The 22,108-nt window shown below is 44.0% G+C and overlaps 1 protein-coding gene across 2 annotated transcripts in view; it reads left to right on the forward strand.

Moving 5' to 3' along the window:
* Positions 1–1,378: 1,378 nt before the first annotated feature.
* The window catches only part of MYO1E (myosin IE), a 200,838-nt gene continuing 180,108 nt past the window's right edge, over positions 1,379–22,108 (forward strand). For both annotated transcript variants that reach the window (XR_013959252.1, XM_080645678.1), the window contains exon 1: positions 1,379–1,754. Coding sequence is in view for 1 of the 2 variants with exons in the window: in XM_080645678.1 (XP_080501804.1) it covers positions 1,752–1,754 (3 nt within the window). In the remaining variant the exon portion in view is untranslated. The remainder of the gene's footprint in view (positions 1,755–22,108) is intronic.

Genomic DNA, 22,108 nt, shown 5'->3' on the forward strand with positions numbered 1-22,108 from the left:
ACATAAAAATTAATATATATTTATATTTCAATCTGGAAAGGAATCTTATTACAAAGTCATCAAAAACGAATACAAGCATAGATCTTCATCAAAGTCCTACCTGGAGTTAGTAATACGTCTTGAAACTGGAAAGAGATTATTAAGGCAAATAAAAGTAAGCATTAAAAAAAAAAATCTCAACCAACCAATAGTGTCCAGGTAGTTTTAGAGCGCTGGCCACTGTGGATCGGTTGGGTGAGTGTCATCCTGCCCATGAAGAGGTTACTGGTTTCATTTCTGGTCAAGGCACATGCCTGGGTTTGGGGTTCCATCCCTGGTGGGGGCGTGCAGGAGGCAGCTGATTGATGTTACGGTCTCACATAGATGTTTCTCTCTTCTCCCTTCCTCTCTAAAAACCAATAAAAACTATTTTTTTTTAAAGGTAGTTTTAGATAAATCCAAGATTGAGTAGGTTGTTGCTAGTGAATGGCAACCACCTCGGTTCTTAAAGTAAATCGTTATGTTTCATAGTTGTTCTGTGCCCTCAAGTTTTCAAATCTTACCACAGACCCCACAATCCTGTTGTAACTCATCAAGTTTACTTCCGGAACCCTTAAAACACTAAAATCGATTCCTTACCTTTATTTCAGGATTCTGTTTTCCCCCACCCGATCTTCTCCTTACTGCCCACGTGAGTTCTGGAAACCCCTCACTCTGGAATAATGTACTTTTACAGTTCTGATGGTCCTGCTAATTGCTCTCAACAGATATGGGTAGACCAAGGTTGAATGGTGCTTTCTCCCCACTTACCTCTCCCCTGTCCTGTTCGCTGCACGTGCAACTTCACAAAATCGAAGAGGGGGGAGGGGGAGCGGTGGCGAGGGGGTGGGAGGGAGCCTTCCTTTGTTTTCCAAGGAAATTCAGGTAAAAGGAGGGGTGGGGGAAATGGTATTTTTTACTTTCCTCACAATCCAGACGTTGGAAAGAAAAAGGATTTCCTTTGGGTTGCTGCCATAACTCTGATCTTTTATGCTGATAACATATTTCCTTCTTAAAAAAAAAAAAGTTATGGGAACATCATACCACTTCAGCTTGGAAGCTACAGCTACTCTAACTTTCGCGTTAAGAAGAGAAAGAAAGAAAAAACGAGAGGTTTGCTTCTCTTTCACAGTTTTCTTCCTGACAGTTCCGTCTGGCAACCCGGAGCGAGCCGGGTCTGCAGCGCTGCTGCGAGGCTGGCGCGGAGAACTACAGGATCCAGAGGTCTTTGGAAACTCCAACAGCTCCAAGCTTGTTGGCTACTACGGTTTCCCTAAGGAGTGACGCTGTGAAAACAAACCCTGATTGGTCAGGCCTGAACTGAATTCTCCATTTATGGACAGATTGCCCTGCCCGAGCCGAGACTCGGCCAGAGGAGTACGGAGTAAGTGGCCGAAGAAAGAGGAGCGAGGCAGGGCAGCCAGGCAGACGCGCGGAGAGCATCGGACTCATCTAGGCTGACGGCGAGCGCCCGGTCCGAGTGGACCCCTGCCCGTGGCAGCATGCGTCCCTCCTGCTAAGTAGCCTCCCTGTCGCCCTCACCTAGCGCCGCGGATCCCTCCTGGATGGAGTCTCCCTAAGGTTCCCATTGGCTCCTGTGAGTGCTTGGGTGTCGAGAGCCCGGTTTTGGCGAAGGGAACCAACTTTTGAAGTTTGCCCAGGAGACTTCATTCCAACAGTCCCAGCTCCCCGGCAGCCCGACCAGCAGAGGCGCGACCGCGGTGCGAGTCACCATGGTGAGTTGGCCGCGCAGCGTCCCAGGGCGCCTGACCCCGGGCTGGGGCAGGAAGCCTCGGCGCGGAGCACCCACCTTGGGCGCGCTGCCCAGGCCAGGGGTGGAGAAGGTGGACGCCGGAGTCGGCACGTCGTGATCTCTGATTTCCTACTGCTTTCCTTTACCCGGGGACGGGGGAGAGGGAGCGAGAGGCCAAGGAAAACTTTTTCAAGTCGCTTTCGGCGTCGCGAAACTTTTTGTGGCCGGGTAGCGATGGCTGCCAGCTGTCGGAAGCCAGGGTGTGGGGAGATGTGTGTTCAGGGTCACGGCGCTTGGAGGGGGGTCCCTTTCCTCCTGCTGGGAAGATGGGGCAGTCGCCTGTGCCCCTCTGGTCCCACTGGCCGGGGCGCGGATCGCCGGCACGTTGGCGCGGGAGCCGGCCGGCTGCGCCCCCTCGGTCCCCGCGCGCCCCTCCCACCTGCGGGCACCGGCGCGGGCTGCCTTGCTCTCCCCCTCCGCCCAGCCGCCGGCCTCGGCATGCTGGTAGGGCCGGCGCGGGCTGCACAAAGGCCGCCGGGGGCTCCAGGTAGGGCGAGCACCTGGCGGAGGGCAGGCGCCTGAGAGCGAAAGTGACCGGGTGCAGCTCCGTGCTACGCTGGCCTGGACTTTGCGAGGAGCCGGCCAGGAGGGTCTTTGCTCTCCGGAGGCGAAATAAACACCCCCACCCTTACCCCTACCCCTTCCCCTTCCCCAGTGCGAGGTGACCGGCCCTTTTCGGGTGTATCGTGAACGGCTTGCACGGGAGGAAGTCGAGTTTTTTTGTTCCTTTTCCGTTGGCACTTGGGGAATACCTGGAAGTGGCCGGCTTTTTCTCTAACTTATTATGACTTTTCCTCCTTTGCCCCAACTCCCCGCCCCAGCCGCCCCGCCCCCACAACCTTAGCCGCACCCCTGGGGCCTCGGTGTGCTTTACTTTCCCAGGCACAAAAGCAAGGGCTCTATTTTGAAGGGATTGGCGGTCCATCCGAAGAAAGACGATAAAGTTCTACTGCAAGGCTTCCTAGTTTCCACACTGAAATCATCCTGCTTAGGTGGATGGACTGGTCCTCTGCTGGTTGGTTTGGTTTTTAATGACTGTGAAAGTGCAGCTACGTCAGAGTGATAACCAGCACAGCACTCATTTAACTATCTGTCCCGCGTGACCAGCCTGGGGGGCGTGTAGCTCAGGCCCTTCGGAACCGACGTACACAACTGAAAAGGAGCCCTTGACCCAGTGCTGGGTTTGTTCAAAAGTATAATTAAAAACCAACAAAATATTTAAAAGGACAGCCTTGACCAAAGATTTTTTTTTTTCACATAGTCCAAAATGATAGCACCTTTGCCCCTACCTAAGAATACACTTGATCTGCAAATAAATTTCCCCGTTCATTCTTAGGGTTTAAGAAGCACATATACCTCACCTTGTTTTGGGCACACCTATAAAGAACCATTTACTCAAGCTGAGTGTGTGTCTGGGTGGAGCTACCTAACTGGGCCACTGCCTAATTGGCCATTTAACCTTAAGCAATATGATAGTCCTAGTACTTTAGAATTGCTATAATTATTTTCCATGGCTCAATATTTGTAAAAAGAAAGAAAGAAAGAAAGAAATCAATGTGTTTTTGTAAAGAGCTTAAAGAATCTTACTGAATTCAAATGCTTGAGTAAGTGGTACCCTGAGAAAATTAACTTCCCCTTAGTGAACTTATTTTTCATGCTGGGCAGGCTAAATCGAGTCTAGCATCCTCTTTTTGGTGACTTCATGAACTTGGTGCTCAGTTCGGCCCCATTGCATGAAGGAGGTGATTGGTCATGGGGTTACAGAGGAGGATGTTGAGCAAGAGAGTGGTTTCCAGAATCGTGTAGCGTGTCTATGGGAGGACAGGTGGGACTTACCTATGGATGGCTTCCCAGCCAGCAGCACAGATGGCCATGTTGTGGGCCGCCTGGAGACTATCGGTGCATCAGATACGGTTGCCGAGGCCACGATTCCCTGACAGAAAAGTTGAAACAGCTGGCTGTCCTGAAATAGGAGATTTGCCGTGGCTTCATCTACTGGATCTAGAGTAATCTGGCAAACATTCAACAAATCATTTCTTTGCTGGCTTGAAACATTACATTTGTTCATTAGATGGGTGAGGTTGCCTTAGAACAGAGATCAGCCTCTCAAATAGGAAGAAACCTCCGTTATGACGTTTAATGTTTATATAAGACCCTTCAAGCCAAAGGAGGCTTCACATCTTTCTGGGTCTGCCCAGCTGCATCCCCCAGCTGCTTAGAACAGGAAGAGCCAGGGCATTGCCTTCCGAGGGTGTGGCTGAGGGTTAACATGGAGAATATAATTCATCAGGCCCTTGGCTGGGCTGTAAGGAGAGCACCTGTGCTGTGGATTGCTCTCTGTGTGTGTGTGTGAGTGTGTATCCATGGTCTTTTAGGAAGTCTGGCAGGTCTCCATTAGGAAGGCTGTCCACCAAGACTCAAACGCAGTTGTGACTCATAAGGAAGACTGTCATTTTTCTGACTTATGAACATAATATATAGTTTATATTTACCTGATATCTTCCTTCTGAAAACTCACTTTGGGACACCTATCTCCATCTTTGGAAAACCAAGAATACTACTCCTAGGCAATAGAAATTTTTAGGAGACTTGAAGAACTGAGAAAAAAAAAATCTGATGTCTTTATAATTTTGTGTACATTAGTTAGGAGGGTATGAAAATCTCTTTTGACTTTACTTAAAGTCAAGGTTTAAAATTTTAAATGTAGCCCAGCTGGTGTGGCTCAGTGGTTGAGCATCAACCTATGAACCAGGAGGTCACTGTTCAATTTACATCCCCAGTGTGGGGCATGCAGGAGGCAGCCAATCAGTGATTCTCACTCATCATTGATGTTTCTATCCCTTTCTCCCCCTCCCTTTCTCTCTCTGAAATCAACTAAAAAAAAAAATTAAAATTTTAAATTTAATTTAAGGTTTCCTTCCTGGTATCTCGCTTTATCATCATCCACAAAGGAAGCTCTGCTTTCGTGGCCATGACCAGTGTGGCCTGCTGAAGACTGGAGCCCGTGTCTATAACTCTGCTGTATACTTTCGACCCAGAAATGATGATTCATAGGTCTTATGTGACTTAGGTAGACTGAAATATTTGAGTAATCGGAATTGGCCATCTCCTCAGAATATGTTCAAAATATGTTTCCTTGTCCTTACTTGCATGTTACTTGTGAGTAAACTGCAGATGTTACACACAGAAATAGACCCATGAAAGTAGAAATCTGATGGATAGCTGACTATAAGGTAGGTAAGTTCCCTTGGGCCTTGAAGGCATGACATGTATTTAGAAAGTCTGGAATCCATTTCAAATATGTTTTTGGGAATGTAACCTAGGCCATCCCCACTGATTAGTTTATCAGATTGCTATTAGTTTCCTGGCCAAAACAACACAATATGACAAAACAAAACCAGACAGAAATGGGATAAAGTGCCCTGGCTGGTGTTGCTAAGTGGTTAGAGCACAAGCCTGTGCACCGCAGGGTCCTGGGTTCAATTCCCACCATACCAGGTTCGATTCCCCCCCCTACTCCCCCCCGCATTTGGGGCACGTGTGGGAGACAACCAATTGATGTGTATCTCTCAGATTGATGTCTCTCTCTCTCTTCCTTCTGCTTTCTTTTCCTCCCTTGCACGCTAAAAATCAATTGAGAAAAATATCCTCTGGTGAGGATTAACAACAACAATAACAAAACAAAAACACAAAAGAAATGGGATAAAGTGCAGAAAAGTTTTGATGGAGGCAAGGAGGGAGAGGGATGGAAAAGTAGAGGAAGCAGACATTTGCAGAAGTTGAAAGCCACCTCCTCCACCATTTTGCCCAGGATTTCAGCTCTGTCAGTGGCTGCAAACTCAGCTGTCTATAGAGGCCAGGATAGTGTTTGATGAAGTGAGATTGGCCTCCTGAGAGTACCTGTGGAACATATACCCATCCTAAAGAGACATCATTACTTAATCCTAGGCCATAGTTACATCGACCATATTATCAAATCATCTTTTTTTTAGAGAAGCTGGAAATCCAGATTTTAATGCCAGACGGGCCACTTTTTAAGTGTTCTGATCATCACTGAGAGGCCAAACAAACACCTGCAGGTCAGCTCTTTGCAGCCATTCGGAAAATCTCAAAGTGGAGGCCTGTGAACCACAGTGCTTCCTTCCTGTCACTCACCAGCGGGAACGTCTAAACTTTAGCCACATACCCAGAAATAGTGTTAGATTTTTATTGATAAAGTCACACCTTCCCACTGAGTTTCCATTGAGAACAAGTTAGTGCCTGGGCCTATGGAATCTCTTAGCTATGAAACAGGAAATCAGCATCCAGCTGCTACTATTCAGAGCTATCTAAACACCAGTGAGATAGTTCTGTGAGTGGTGGCTATAAATTGAACTTCTCTTTCTTAACCCATCAATTCCCTCCTCCAGTGACAATACCAGTCTACCCCCCACCCCAATATTGTATGATGCACCTCTTTTATTAGTCCTTTCCCAGTTGAATCTCATGAATTCATGGTCTGTTTCAAGAGTTATTCTTGGGAATAGATAATGAGCATTTTGGTGGATATGACTTGGGATATGACTTTTTGCTCCTTAGTGTTAATGTCATGAACTCATGTGAGACTAAATGAAAGAGAACATGGAGTGCTTTTGCTTTTCATTTCCTGAGAGGGTTGAGTCTTATTACTTAGTAGGAACTTATGAAGGTTCTTTTCATCAGCTTCAAAAAGCAGAGATATTTTGAAACCTCTATACACGTGCAAGGTATTATGAACATCATATTGGGATATGTAGAAATTACGTGCAGTTGTGATTTTCCAAGTTTGAGCCATCTACTATTTTGTTTTTACAAAGATGCAGCAACTTATGTCTTTATTAATAAATATGTGATTAAAATGAGTTTCTCCTTGGTGAGTTTTTAATTTTTTTTAATCTTGCTGAGACTTGATATTTACAGAGTAAATTAGGGGTTAAAGGTTAAATGCCAACGGTATTAAAAATAAATATCTCAGCCTTATAAGCACATTCTGTAATAATGGTAAACAAACTATGTTTTGAGTTTCAAATTCAGAATTTATTTTGGCAGAGACAAGAGGTTTTGGGGCATCCTAGCAAAGTATTTTTTTTTTTTTTTTTTACATATCTTTAGGACAGCTACACTTGAGGAGAGAAGTAGAACTCTAAGAATCTCCCCTAAAATAGTGACATTGGCTTTGGCTAACCGTGGAACTTACACTGTACATCCATCAGCCCTTCTGAGTTGCCAACCTGGGAACAATGTCATTAACATTGTTTAAAGCACTTTAGAATGGTCTCTTTTAAAAAAAAAATTTTTTTTTTTTTACTTCCTTTGTGACCTAAAATGTTGTGTCTGCCTGATCCCCCATCATACTCACCAGAATTAGCACCAGGTTCCTCTGAGCTGCTCCCAGAAGTTACATTCTGCCTCAATGGAGGAAAAATGGGCCCTACTGAAGATGTGCAATATCGTGTAGAACAGGCTGTGGAGGCCGGAGAGGAGGTGGCTCTTTCCAGGATCAAGTATAAGAACTTCTCTGAAGGGGGACCACACTCTCTTGTGTGTTCTGAGTTCTGATGTGCTTGTTAAAAATTCCTTCACAGCACTTTATAATCATATGCTACATTGTAGAAAGTAAAACACACACTCCATTGCAGAAAGCCCAGAAGCAAGCTTAAGAATCCTGTCCTAAATCTTTTGCTTGCCTTCACAGAGATCTAGAAGAGTTAGATGACTTCTGAAGTCTCAGAGCTAGGTTTTGATTGGGCTGGTGCCAGAATCCAGTTTTTCTGATGGCAATCGAAAAAGGCGTTGCCCCCAAACCATGATGGTGGATTAGAGTCTATTTCCTTAGAGTCTAAACATGGCTAGGTAATTTTCTTTCTGGGGCCATTAAAAAAATGCCTGCTTGGAAATGGAAGATTGCTACCTATTTTTGATTCATTACTATATTAACTTTAAAAGATTATAAGAAGTAAATCAGAATAATTCACCCATAATAACACTACCTTAATGGTTTTATCTTCATGTCTTTGTGTTTCCTTCTGGTCTATCCAAAACACATCATTTTATGTACTTATAATTATGGCACAAATAAACAATTTGTGCTCTGTATTTCCGCACTTATTTTATAAATCCTTTTTCTTGGTAAGCATATTTTTATCATATTTTGGTGGCAGTATAATAATCCCATGTTGCCCAATTAACCAACCTGAGTCATAACTGTACAGAGACCTCTCCTGTTGGGACAGTATCATTGTGTGATGCTGTGCACTGGGAAGAGTTACCCCTGCTCCCACTAGAACTGCTCTGGTCTGTAATGTGCTGCTCCTGTCAGTCCTCAGACATGGAGCCCTTCTTTGGTGTAGAGTCTGGAGCAAGACAGGCAGGCTTGGGGTGCACTACACACTCCCAAGTCCTGGCCCAAAGGTGGAAACTGTTGGTGTTGCCCTTATATTATGGCATGCAAATGTGACCAGTGGGTCTCAAGCTTCTAGCTCCAGCTTGGCAACTATGAGTGGTCTTGTCAGAGAGCGCAAGTGGTTGGAGGTGGATGCCGGGGTGTTTCTTACCATCTAGAAGGGTTCAGAAATCTGGAGAAGGGCTGCGAGTAAATTAATAAAGAGACTAGACATGAAATATAAATTTGGAAAGCATTTTGAGGAGCCAGAAGAGACCTAGCTTCAGTAACCAAGTTCTCCAAATCTCTGGACCCCTAGCTTTTTTTTTTTTTTTTAATATATATTTTGTTGATTTTTTACAGAGAGGAAGGGAGAGGGATAGAGAGTTAGAAACATCCATGAGAGAGAAACATTGATCAGCTGCTTCCTGCACACCCCCTACTGGGGATGTGCCTGCAACCAAGGAACACGCCCTTGACCAGAATTGAACCTGGGACCCTTCAGTCTGCAGGCTGATGCTCTATCCACTGAGCCAAACTGGTTATGGCTGGACCCCTAGCTTTTTATTAACATAAACTAGAGGCCCGGTGCACGAAATTTGTGCACAGGGGTGTGTGTCCCTCAGCCCAGCCTGCACCCTCTCCAATCTGGGACCCCTCGAGGGACGTCCCTCTCACAATCCAGGACTGCTGGCTCCCAACTGCTCGCCTGCCTGCCTTCCTGATTGCCCCTAACCACTTCTGCCTGCCAGCCTGATCACCCCCTAACCACTCCCCTGCCAGCCTGATTGATGCCTAACTGCTCCCCTGCCAGCCTATTTGCCCCTAACTGCCCTCCCCTGCAGGCCTGGTCACCCCTAACTGCCCTCCCCTGCAAGCCTGGTCCCCCCAACTGCTCTCCCCTGCAGGCCTGGGTCCCCCCCAACTGCCCTCCCCTGCAGGCGTGGTCACCCCTAACTGCCCTCCCCTGCAGGCCTGGTCACCTCCAACTGCTCTCCCCTGCAGGCCTGGGTCCCTTCCAACTGCCTTTCCCTGCAGGCCTGGTTGCCCCCAACTTCCCTCCTCTGCCGGCTTGGTCACCCCTAACTGCCCTCCCCTGCAGGCTTGATCACCCCCAACTGCCCTCCCTTGCAGGCCTGGTCCCTCCCAACTGCCCTCCCCTGCTGGCCATCTTGTGGTGGCCATCTTGTGTCCACATGGGGGCAGGATCTTTGACCAGATGGGGGCAGCCATCTTGTGTGTTGGAGTGATGGTCAGTCTGCATATTACTCTTTTATTAGATAGGATAGAGGCCTGGTGCATGGGTGGGGGCCAGCTGGTTTGCCCTGAAGGGTGGGGTTCCCTTGGGGCGTGAGGCAGACTGGGCGAAGGGCCTGTGGTGGCTTGCAGGCTGGCCATGCCCCGCTGGCGACCCAAGCGGAGGCCCTGGTATCTGGGGTTTATTTATCTTCTACAATTGAAACTTTGTATCCTGGAGTGGAGCCAAGCCTTCTGCTTGCTCCGTGGCAGCAGCCATTTCTGTTGGGATTTATGTATTTTCTATAATTGAAACTTTGTGGCCTTAAGCAGAGGCCTGGGCCGGCCAGGGTGTGCGGAAAGCTTGGCTTCCTCCATCATCGGGGGCAACCCTAGCCTCCTGCTCTTTCCAGCTCCATGGCTGCCGCCATTTCTGTTTGGATTTATGTATCTTCTATCATTGAAACTTTGTAGTCTTGAGTGGAGGCCTAGGCCAGCAAGGGCAGGCAGAAAGCTTGGCTTCCTCCATTGCTGGGGAAACCCAAGCCTCCCTCCTGCTCTCTGTGGCTGTAGCCATCTTGGTTGGGTTTATTTGCATATTCGCTCCTGATTGGCTGGTGGGCATGACTGGTGGGCGTGGCCTGTGGGTGTAGCAGAGTGATGGTTAATTTGCATATTACTCTTTTATTAGATAGGATTGCCCTAAAGCTGTGGTTGGCAAACTGCGGCTTGCGAGCCACATGCAGCTCTTTGGCCCCTTGAGTGTGGCTCTTCCACAAAATACCACGGCCTGGGCAAGTCTATTTTGAAGAAGTGGCGTTAGAAGAAGTTTAAGTTTAAAAAATTTGGCTCTCAAAAGAAATTTCAATCGTTGTACTGTTGATATTTGGCTCTGCCGACCACTGCTCTAAAGCAAAGCAGATATACATATCAAAGGTAAGGTTTGGTATACAGTAGGCATTGTCAAGTTGAGGGAACTGCCTTCAGCTGTTCTAGTAGCAGGCAATAATATATGCAAATTTTCAGGTTTGGGGAAATGCTTTCAGCTATTCCAGCAGGCAATAATATGTATCTTCAGCGCTGCTAAAGCCTCAAGGTCCACCAACCTTTTGATGAACTTCTTGCATTTATGACCTGCTGGAATTAGCCCTCACCAAGTGGAGAGCTTTGATCCCTAAAGTGGCGAAGACAGAGCAGTTGCACAGGAAGTTAGCATACATGCTTGACATGTAAGCATTCTTACCAAATATGATGGCACTACTGGGAATCCAAGATGACTTAAGTACTGCCTCTACTTATGACGAGCTCATAGTCTAGTGGGGAAATGATAACAGAAGGTTTTCATAGATGTGATTTCATTTCATTCTTGCACCAGTGATGGTTTTTGTTGCCTTTATAGGTTAAAAAACAAAAACAAAGTGTGGCCAGGTAAAGAGAATTGCTCTGGGCCATACAACTTGTATATAATAAACCAAGCCTGCTAACTTTATGCTCTTTCAAAAGCAATTAGTTATTTCTAAAGTTGAAATTTCTGAGTCCAAGTATCTGTATAACACTTCATCATTTCATATACTCCCACAGGAAGGCAAGCTTGATTTTAAAAATCATCTATTTTAGCTCATTTTACTTACTAATACCAGGGTGGAATAATTTAAACCTAAGAACATAGTCTATTATGACCAGATTTTAATTTCTTTGTTTTGGACCTTTGCATATCAGTTTTGGGACTAGATGACATCACACTGGAAACAAGCATGATAGTAAAAGTCATGCTAGAAAGATTTTTTATCTCAATTAGATTTAAAAGATAGAAAATAAGGGAAATGAAATAACCACAAGAAATTCAGTTCTTTAGTCCATATATACATGACAGAAAACAAAGAAAACAAATAGGATATCATATCATTAGTCTCTTAGTAATTTTATTGGTGTGACCAGCATTTGATGTTGACAGCAACTTAGCATAGTATTACCTGGTAACAGTGATGGGTAGAACCAAAATTTAAATGGGTCACCATGTTTTGGACAGAATCATTGTCTGATTCTAAGGACTTTTCAACAACAACAAAAATATAAGGTTGTTCTTCGTGTCCCCAAGGAGATGCAGACCTTTGTAATGGGAAATTTTGGATTTGAATGTAGTAGCATTGATTGAGCTGTCTTAGGGTGTAAGTAAAGACAGCTTCCTCCAAGACTTGGGAATGTGCTAATGCAGAAATACCTCTGCAAAGTGATACAATCAGATTGTCAGAGTCCTGAGGTCCTCTGGTGCTGGGAGCTATTGACCTGACCTGTTCCTTGACAACGTTTGTAATAGCAAAAACAAACAACAAGGAACAATCTAAATGTTCACCAGTAGAGAAATGCATAAAGACAAGACTTATTAATAATAGAGTATCAATATGGGTAGATCTCACAAAGGGAGTGGTTGGTGAGAAGCAAGTTATAGAAAGATATATATAACATAAAACTATTTGAGAAAAAATTTAGGGGAGGGGGTCGGGAAACTGGGTGAAAAAGGTGAAGGGGTTAAGAAGTACAGATTTTTTGGTTACAAAAAAAGTCACGGGGATGTAAAGTACAGCATAGTGAATATAGTTAATATTATTGTAATAACTATGTATGGTGCCAGTTGGGTGCTGGAAATATAAGGGGGATGGATCACTTTGTGAACTACATGATTGTCTAACCACTGTGCTGTACACCTGAAGCTAATACAAAATAATATTGAATGTAAACTGTAATAGAACACAAATTGTAAATAAAAGACTAAAAACAACTTAAAACACAAAAGAAGACTGTAGATATTGTTTGGGGATATATATGTGTATACATATATATTTATGTATATATTCTTTACAAAATATAAATCAGTGGACTAGAAAGGTGCCCAGTTCAAGCTGCTGAAAGGGGAAGGAGGAAAGCAAGAGGACCAGTCGGTGGACTAACTTTAATGTTATCAGTAATGTTTTAATTGCTTTATATATAAAAATTCCAAAACAACTGTGATAAAATAGTATCATTAATTCTGGGCAGTGTGAAAATAGACATTTACGATATTCTCCATAGTTTTAATATCTTTTTCCAATTAAGAAAAAATACACATAAACATACAATTCTTCATATAATTTTAGGAGGTTCATACACTTCCAAAGCCCATGCAATATTCTTCCAAAAGTAGCAAACATAGTCTTGAGATGAATATTAGGGAATATGTTCAATTTTGGATCTATGTCACATTATTGTATTGGGAGTTGAGAATAGTCAAACCAATAGTCACGTTCCACTGAGTGTTACATCAAGTGTCATTAGTGATTACTCTCCGGGAGGTTCAGTACATTTTAGCATCTTTTAGTCATCTTTTCTTACCCTGTGTCTGTTAGCTTTTGGTATAAAAATGCATCCCAAACTTGGCAACTTAACTAATACACATTTATTATTTCTTATGATTTTGTGCATCAGCTGGACAGTTCTGGGCTGGACTGACTCATCAGATCCCTATGGTCACTGGTGGCTTGGCTGGGGATGGAGGATCTAGGATGACTTCACTCACATGTCTGATAGTTGGCGCAATTTCAGTTGGGGCAATAGAGGTGACTTGGCCATGTATCTCTTGTCACAATGGGCTAGTCCTGGTTTGTTTACTTAGCAGTGGTCACAGGTTCCCAAGCATAGCAAAAGAGAAAGCAAATGCCAGTGCACACACATCTTTTAAACCGCTGCTTGCTATTGTCCCATTGGCATCATACTTGCTGTTGTCCCATTGGCCAAAGCAAATCACACAGGAGAGGACTACCTGGGGGCTCAGATACAGGTCTCCACCCACAACTTTCTCTTTCAGTTTGCCTTAATTGGGTGAATACATTGAGGCAGGAATGGATTCAGTGGCAGCACCAGTTTTTCTGGGCTGACCCTCTGAACCCCTGTGTATAACGGAAGCCCCCATGGATCCTGATATGTCCACTGCTGTTTTCCCAAAGAATGAGAAATTGGAAGGAACTGCAGGTTTTTTAAAAATTACAAAATGGAGACTCAGTATGATTTTTATTTTATTTTTTTAAGTTTATTTTTTATTGTTGACTCAATATGATTTTTAAATTGCTGTTTTTGTTGAGGAAAAAAGTGAAAACAGAAACAAACAAAAAGAAGAAAATTCATTTCTATCTGTTAATGAGAGCTTTGTGAAAATAACAAACATTTTATAATTAACTCCAAACTGGGAGAGCAGTGAATCATGCCAAACAAGACTGGGCTAGATGGCCTGTTGGACATAAGGGTGGAATAGTACTGTTGGAACAGGTGGGGACAATACTGCCCGTTGCTTAATTCCGCCTTTTCAGCCAGCACTGAGCTGTTTATGTGGAGAAAGACATTCTTCTCACACAAAAATACTTTTTTTTGTCTTGATTGAAAGTCATCTCTTTTGGACTATAAGATGGTTGGTTCTTAAAATAACACTGTGTCAATTCCATATTCTGTGCTATCTGTGGGCTTCTCAACAAGATGTAAATTGAATAGGATTAATTTGTGTACAGGTCTCAAAAAATCCATTAACGTATGGATATTTCAGTTTGACTTTCTCCTCACTTTCTAAATGGAAAAAAAAAAGACTAACGTTCGACAAATGGGAAGAAAATTCATTCCCCAACTTTGACAATTGAAAACTCATGGCCAATCTTATTTTCTCCATTTTGTTATGTGGTGCATTACATTGATTGACTTGTGGATGTTGAGCCATCCTTGCATACCTGGAATAAATCCCACTTGATCATGGTTTATGATCCTTTTAATGTCTTATTGAATTCAGTTTGCTAGTGTTTTGTTGAGAATTTTTGCATCTATGTTTATCAGGAATGTTGGCCTATGATTTTCTTATAGTGTCCTTGTCTGGTTTTGGTGTCAGGGTAATGCTGGCCTTGTAAAATGAGTTTGGAAGTGTTCCCTCCTCTTCTGTTTTTTGGAAGGGTCTGAGAAAGATTGGCATTATTTCTTTAAATATTTGGTAGAAAATTCACCATTGGAGCCATCTGTTTCTGGACTTTATTGGGAGGTTTTTGATTAGTGACTCAATCTCCTTGCTAGTAATTAATCTGTTCATATTTTCTATTTCTTTATGATTCAGTCTTGGTAGATTGTATATTTCTAGAAATTTATCCATTTCTTGTGGGTTGTCTAATTTGTTGGCATATAATCATTCCAATCTTGTTTTCTCTCTTCTCACTTTCCCTTGGTTTATTTAGAAGCAAATCCTAGATATCATATCATTTCATCCTATGTCCGTATTACATTGGCTTTTAAATAAAGCAAAACTCAGCTCTTGGCTGTAACTACTCCTTGGGCAGGAAAAAGGGGTGTGTCTTGGTGAATCAAAGCAAGTAACTTGCCTTTGACTTTTAACAGTAAAGGCTTTGTTTTACAGAATAATGTAGATATCTTTAGTCACTGGGTGGACTTCTTAAAGCTTGGTCCATTCTCATCCACAGGAGTCTCTGGCACTGATATCGTAACATCTGTTGTCTTGGTGTTTGGCACAGGGATGCCCCCCGCCCCGCTACAGTCCCAGCTCTACTCAGGCACTGCCTTTAGGGATGATAGATAGAACCAGTTCGTGGTTATTGATCTCTTCATTTCTTCTCATGCCTACCTGTATCATGGTGATAGCTATATAAATAATACTTATTTCTTTCAGCGATCAAGTACCTTGAGCACAGAATGTCAAGATGAGGAATACCCCAGAGATTACTTGGGGGTTTCTATGAAATTGTAAACTGAAGTTTGTGTCTGTTTCATGTGTGCATTTTTTCCTGGGGAGAAGATTCAGAAATCCCCAGTGTGGTCCATGGCCTCCCCAAATGGCTCTCAGAGGTCCAGAGAATCTAGCCTAACTAAGCTCGCCTGGAACAGTAATAGAAGAGGTGACCCTAGAATACAAGTCTCTTGACTCACAGTCCAGGGATCTTGGTCCTCAATCTGCTTTTGCTGGAAATATTTGAAAATCAAATACAATAAAGCATTAGAGAGAAGGGAGGTTGAAAGCAGTAAGTTAAAATCATTTTTTTCTAAGATTCCCGGAGTCACTAAGCCAATATAAGTTACCATAAGATAATGATAGATATTATTTGTTGACAACTAACTTGATTTTTCAGAATAATAATAATAAAGCATAAAAACAGAGTCACAGCATTGGTCTTAGATTTATTACATTTTTATATTCTCTTCTGATCACAAAGAGGAATACATCTAATACAGTCTTCAAATATAAATCAAGTGCATAAGGTTTTAACTTTTTAAATAATTGAAATCTCATTTCCCTGGTGAGGACTTATTGTTATTTAAGTATAAAATTAGTATTTACTAATTGAAGACACAATAAGAAGGAAATTGCTGGGTGCTGGAGCAGATTTCTGTGCTCCGTTTATCTTATCTAGGACTAGGGCTTGGGATGTAGAATAAAATATGGAACTGGGATAGTTTCTTGTTCATTTTATATTTCCACCCTCTAACTCTTTCTCTCCCCTGCTCCAATCCCCAACTACATCCTCCAGCTATCTAGCATTCTGTTCTTTCCCACAGGACTCATGTCCTTCTAGAAGCAGGAGGGGTGGGTGGGAGGATGGGAGAATGCAGGAAAAATAGTTTGCACCTGTTCAGAAGTTAGGATGTAGAATTAAGGCTGCCAAGAGAAGGTGAGTCCTCTTTCTCCTCCTCTGCGGAACCCTGCTTAGCACCTCTCCTGTGAGTTTGGGGTGGCAGTGTGTCACATGTTATCTGTTCTACAGAGACAATAAGGCAGTGTCCTCCTAGGGGCTATAAATCAAAGTCTTCAGTTTTTGCACCCGTTGTATTTCAGTGTCAGTTGGCAAAGTTGTACTTTGTATACTCTAGATATAAAATGCAGTGAATTGCAGGATTCCACCACCCGCTGAATCCTGTGGATTCCATCTCTGCAACGTGACTTCAATCTACCCTTTTGCTTTTCTCTCACCTAGATCGTCTGGCCAGGTTCAACTATCTGTTGTGTCCCTTACAGGCTTGGGTGTTCTCACCTTTAGCTAATGTCTGGCTGCCCTCAATTCCCTCCTCTCCCTTATTCCAACGCTCTAATTGCCCTTTTAGGCCAGACCCAATTGCACCTGCTTGAGTCTCATAGTTGGAAATTATTCTGAAGTCCCCTGGCTCTTTATGTGGGAAGATTTTAGGATTGTTCATGCCCATTTCACCTTCGGACCAGTTACTTTTCAGGTAGAGTCCTTTCTTATTCATTTTATATCTCACCTGCCTGTACTGTGACTTGCCATATTAAGTACCTAGAACTATTTTTTAAGCATCCTGGAGGGGGAAATGCTTTCTGCTGTGTGTGTACCTTCTTTAAATCACCCCCAGGTCTCTATCTTGAGGAACAACAGTAGAGTGCGGAACTGCGGGCACAGAGAAGCACTCTGTCATCTGTGACAAAGAAGCGCTCTGAAAATCCACTCCAGGAACCTGCTGTGCTTGGTTCCTCGGCTCAGGGAGTGAAACACAGGCAAGGAGTCGATCAGTCAAAGCGCCCTGTGATTCAAATGTCACTGGAGCCTTTGATTTCAGTGGGAATGATGTAGTCCTCTGATGTGGGTGTCACTCCTCACTTCAGGCAGCCTGCCCTTTGGAGGGATGGAATGGTGAGGACAGAAGGATAAAGGTACCTAAAAGGGCGCCTGAAAGCCAGGCTGCTCTTTCACGTAAGGCAGGAGCGTCCATCCGGCTGCCCATCGTGCCTCTTTCACTCAGCAGCCGGCAATTCTGTTTTAACCAGCACCCCAACTCTTTTAGAATCTGTGGAGAAAGATAGCTCTCCCAAGTCTGGATATTTTCACAAGTATGGATATTTAAGAAATAGGCAGAGATAATGGATGGAAGAAGGAATTGAGAGAAACGGGATTTTTTAAAGCAGACCATTGGTTTGTGTGTTTCTTTTAATTGTAGGTGGTTTGGGAGGACAGGTTGAATTCAGATGTTTAAAATTCACAGGAAATCCAAATGCTGGTAAATTCAAACCGTCCTCGGGAAATATTTGTCCTGGAACCCATCAACTAACCAAATGGGCAGATGTGCACTTTTGGAGCTTTTTGGAGAGTTTTCCAAGCTCAGCTCCAGGTGGATGTGTTACCGGGAAGATGATGAGACGTCGGTTCTTGTCTTCTTGAAAGAAAGATTTCAATCAAGAGATGGAGTGTAGAAAAGCAAGCAAAAATTTATCGACTGCCTCAAAAATATACTTAGGAGAGTGAAACAAGGAAAGAGAGAGAAGAAGCAACAGGAGAGCTCGGCTGCACTGTCTTCGCTCATTGGGAAGTCAGAGAAAGGGGTCTTGGAGACAGGTTCGGGGGTTGGCCAGGGATGAGCTGCCACTGCCCATTGCTCCCCTGGTTGCAAGTCTCATGGGTCTCTTAGAAGTTAGGGGCTACGTGCCTGTGGGGGAAGTGGCAGAGGAAGGGAAAAGCGTGAGCATGTTCCCTGGAAGGAGAGAGAGCTGGGACCTTCATTTTCAGGAGTTTTAAAGGCTGGGCATTTAGGGGGAGATCTTGGGGGCAAATCAATAAAATATTCATCAGCTTTATGCTGTTGTACCATAATGAGATTTATTCTCTTAATTTGTCTGTCCTTGGGTGTGGTTGGCAAATGGCACTTAATTGGATTTCTATCTGTCTCCCTGAGTAAGGTGATTTATTTACCCTGTGGTTGGGGAGGAGAAGTGCAAACCATTTACTTTTAAGTTCCTTGGTTTAGGGAAGATGAATTTACCAGGTGGCTGCAAACTGCTGTTTAACTATCTGTCTTAGTTTCCCTATTCTGCTTGTCCTGGTCTTTTCCTGCTTACTATTCTGTAACAGATGGGTGAGGATTCTGAGTTCTCCAAAGTGTAAAACAAATGGCCTTCAATGTCAGGGAAGGGGAGAAGTCCAGGTAACCCGTGGGGGTCAGAAAGATAAGCATCAGTTAGGACATTTCAGTGAGGAATTTTCAGTGGCTTGCAGACCAGAAATGGAGAAGTTGGGACAGGCAAGGTAAGTTGGGGTCTTCCTGCCAATGGGAGGTTTTTGAGTGATGTTAAGTCATTAAATATGTGCTTATTATTCTGTCCTAGTAGGTCGTAAACTCCTTAAGGGGACACTTTGTTATTCTCCTTTTTTTTGTGTGTTTCCATCATCTAGTGCAGTGTCTGCCATGTGGGATTTCATTGAATTGAACCAAACTTCCCCTGGGAGGGCTGAAAACCTCCCAATGCAACTGGGTTGTAGCAATGCAGCCTCCAGTGAATGAGTGATTGATGAGAGGGGGTGGATTAAAGCAGACAGTTAACTAATTGTAAACTGGAAATGTTTTTCAAAGATAAAAATAGCCCCCTCACATAAAACCAGGAGAGCTTCCTTTTGAGTTTTCTTTTAATAGAACCGGATAATAGCAAGCTCAGCTCAGCTCCTGCAAAGGCAGACACTGCCGAGGGAAGCTGGGTGGCTGCAATGGCTTCCGCGGCCGACTTTCGCTCCCTTTATCCCAACCCTCCTGCCATGGAGACCCGGGGAGGCCAAGTCACTGGCCGAGACCACACAACGCGTCCCAGTTTGTCCCCTCAAGGGGTGGTGCAGCTCTCCAGGCTAAATGGAAACAAAATTCCCCGGAACCTTTCCAATGAAAGTTCCCAACACCAAATGGAACCCTTCCAAATCAGGTGTGAACTTTAGGGCTTTCTTTTTTCACTGTGGACCCCCATAGATAAGAAGATAGAAAGATCAATAAGAAGGTTTTCCTTTTCCAGCTATGTGGCCCTTCAGAATGTAACATTTCCTGACAGTTTATATCTGCTCTATTTTGAAGAGGAGAATTACTGCCTGTGTTTTCCCTTCAGCCGTCTCACCCCTCACCTGCCCAAGTGAGGTCTGGTTTTGCTCTCCAAAGGCCAGATTATTTCCAAGGAGACTTGCTAATAGCTTAATTGTTTTGTTGATTCTGCCCCTCACCAGTTTCAGTCGCTTCATTTGCATTGACAGCAGAATTTATTTCTACTGTCAGGGCATTTCTTTTGGTTTTGAATGGCTCTTAATGCTTTTTTTTTTGAAAGGGTTGTTAGCCCTTAGTGAGCAGTGTGGCTTTCTCTAAACAGGAGTTTTCTGGGCATGGGATGGAGAAAGTGAAAGGGAGAGGATTTTTTAAAAAAAGATTATATACACTCTATACAATAAACTGTCGATTATTTTGGAGCCTGGTATTTCTGCAGTTACATTCATTTGGCTCACATACTTTAGCTTTCGGGGTGAAAAGATTAAAGCATGCAAGAGAATGTTGATAGGTAGTCTGACAAAAACTATGCATTTACAGAGCTGTGGTTTGCTTTAGAAAATATAGAGATGTAGGCAAGGTTTGTTTCTTCACCTATGACAAAGAATCCAAGTATAAGACTATTCTGGTTTGTGTAGTAAATGCATTTTTATAAGTTCAGTCAGTGACACATTTTAGATCAAATAGCTCGCACTAGGACAGTAATTCTCAATGCGGGGGGCGGGGGCGGGCGGGCAGATCTGACATTTGGGAAGGGGAAATGTGGAGGTTGGAGCAGATTGAATACACTGATGTTTGTTAAATCTAGATACACTGCCCTCCTTTTCCTGCCAACTGGAGTTTGGGAAGTTTACAGCTGGGAAATCATGTAGTAGATCTTAATGTTATAAATCGCTCAGAGAAAGACAGGGTGATGCTATTTTTGGTCATGTTTGTAATTAAGCAGGGTTACATGATGGTAAAGAGTTTTCAATGGCTTCTCCACTTTCTTTTCTTTTAAAAATATGTTTTTATTGATTTGAGAGAGAAGAGAAACATCCATTCATTGCCTCCCGTACATGACCTGACCCACTACCGGGTATGTGCCTTGACTGGGAATCTGGTGACCTTTGGTGCCTGGGATGATGCTCAACCAACTGAGCCAACTGAGCTACGGCAGCCAGGCAGCCTCTCCACTTTCTACAGGTGTTTTGTGCTTTGCATTCTCAGTAATTTGCTCTGGAAACCTTAGCCTGTGGTGGAGGGATGTATGTTTCTGTGAATTTAACCGTTTTCCGCCCTGTTGAAGAGAAGAGAATCTGCTATTGGAATTAACCAGTGATCAAACACCCGCTCTGCATTATCCAGCATTTGTACTTAGTGGTAGGTATCATTTTTCTTGGTTTGCAGGTGAAGAAACAATACATGAGTTAGGTAACCTACTCAAAGTCATCCATCTGAATAGTGGCAGTGGAGGGATTTAAGTTCAGTGTCACCTGAATGTAAAGTCTGCTTTGGAGAGAAGCTCTCTGTTCCCAGGCACATCCATATTCAAGTGTGGGTTCATGGGCTAGCGGCATGGACATCACCTGGGATGTTTTTACAGCTGCAGAACTCAGGCTCCACCCAGACCTATTGATTCTAAATCTGCATTTGAACAAGATCCCCAGGTGATTGATTGCAAAGCACTAGTGCACAGAAACACTGTGGTCCAAGCAAGGTGACACGACTCTAAACATGTCCCCTGAGTCTGATGGTTGTCCTCCCGAATGTCATCTTCCAAGGACAGGGATGCAACTAAGCATTCTGTGCTTTCAGGGATGCAGCCAATCAATCATCTCTAATTATGCTGCCCAAACAAAAACGAAGTCCAGGAGTGGGATTGAGAGAAAGTTTTTCCCCAGGCAATTCTGGGGTCAGCTGTCCTTAAACAGAGGCGCAGGATAGGTGGCTGTCTGCAGCGTGCTTGGAAAGCTCTGACCCAGAATGTCTCCTCCATGGCTGCCTTGACGCCAAGCTTCTACTGTTACTGATCCCTCTGAGCTACTGCACTGTTCTTCATAAAAGGCTGCTTGCTTCTCAGTGAATAACACCTCACTGTGAACTCCTCTGTTGAGTCTTCTTCAGGTAGCCGAGAGCAGATTTTGTCTGGGTGGAGAAGGAAGAACGTGGTCCAGACAGGAGCATATCAATAGCCTGGAAATACAGAAGGGCATTGAAAAGGGTCCAACCTCCACAACATTCCAGTCCCGGGACTGGAGAAAGTGCATTGCCTTCTCCTCCTAACTGGTTTTCCTTCTAGAATTCCCCCAGCCATCTAGGCTGTGGGCTTCAGGGTCCTGTCTGTCATTCTCCTTCCTCCAGACTCCTGTTGGCTCCCAAGCCCCATGAGTATGTCCTCACAGTGTCTCCCTTCCCTTTCACAGCTGTCACCCCAGTTTGAATCTGCATTGTTTTTCACTGGGACCATCACAAGAGATTCTTAAGTGATCTTCACTCTCTTCCCCTGTAATTCACAGAAACAGCGTTGCCTGAATCATCTTCCCCAGAATACAGCTTTGTACCTGTCACTATCACTCAAAAACTCAGCTTTTCCTAAGAACAGACTAAAACCCAAAATGCTGCACTGTCTCAATTAACCCTGTTCCAGCTGCCTCTGTCCAGTAGTCTTTCTGGAATACGTGAACTCCACGAGGGCAGCCTGAATGCCTTGTCCTCACCATCAGATCCTGGCATAGTGCCTGCACACAATAGGTTCTCAGTAAATATTGAATGAATGAATGAATGAATGAATGAGCTGATTCTCATGTTGATGTCTGGCTCGAATACACTCCTTGGTCAGG

Source organism: Plecotus auritus (assembly GCF_963455305.1).
Source record: "Plecotus auritus genome assembly, chromosome: 1".
Lineage (NCBI taxonomy): Eukaryota > Metazoa > Chordata > Mammalia > Chiroptera > Vespertilionidae > Plecotus > Plecotus auritus.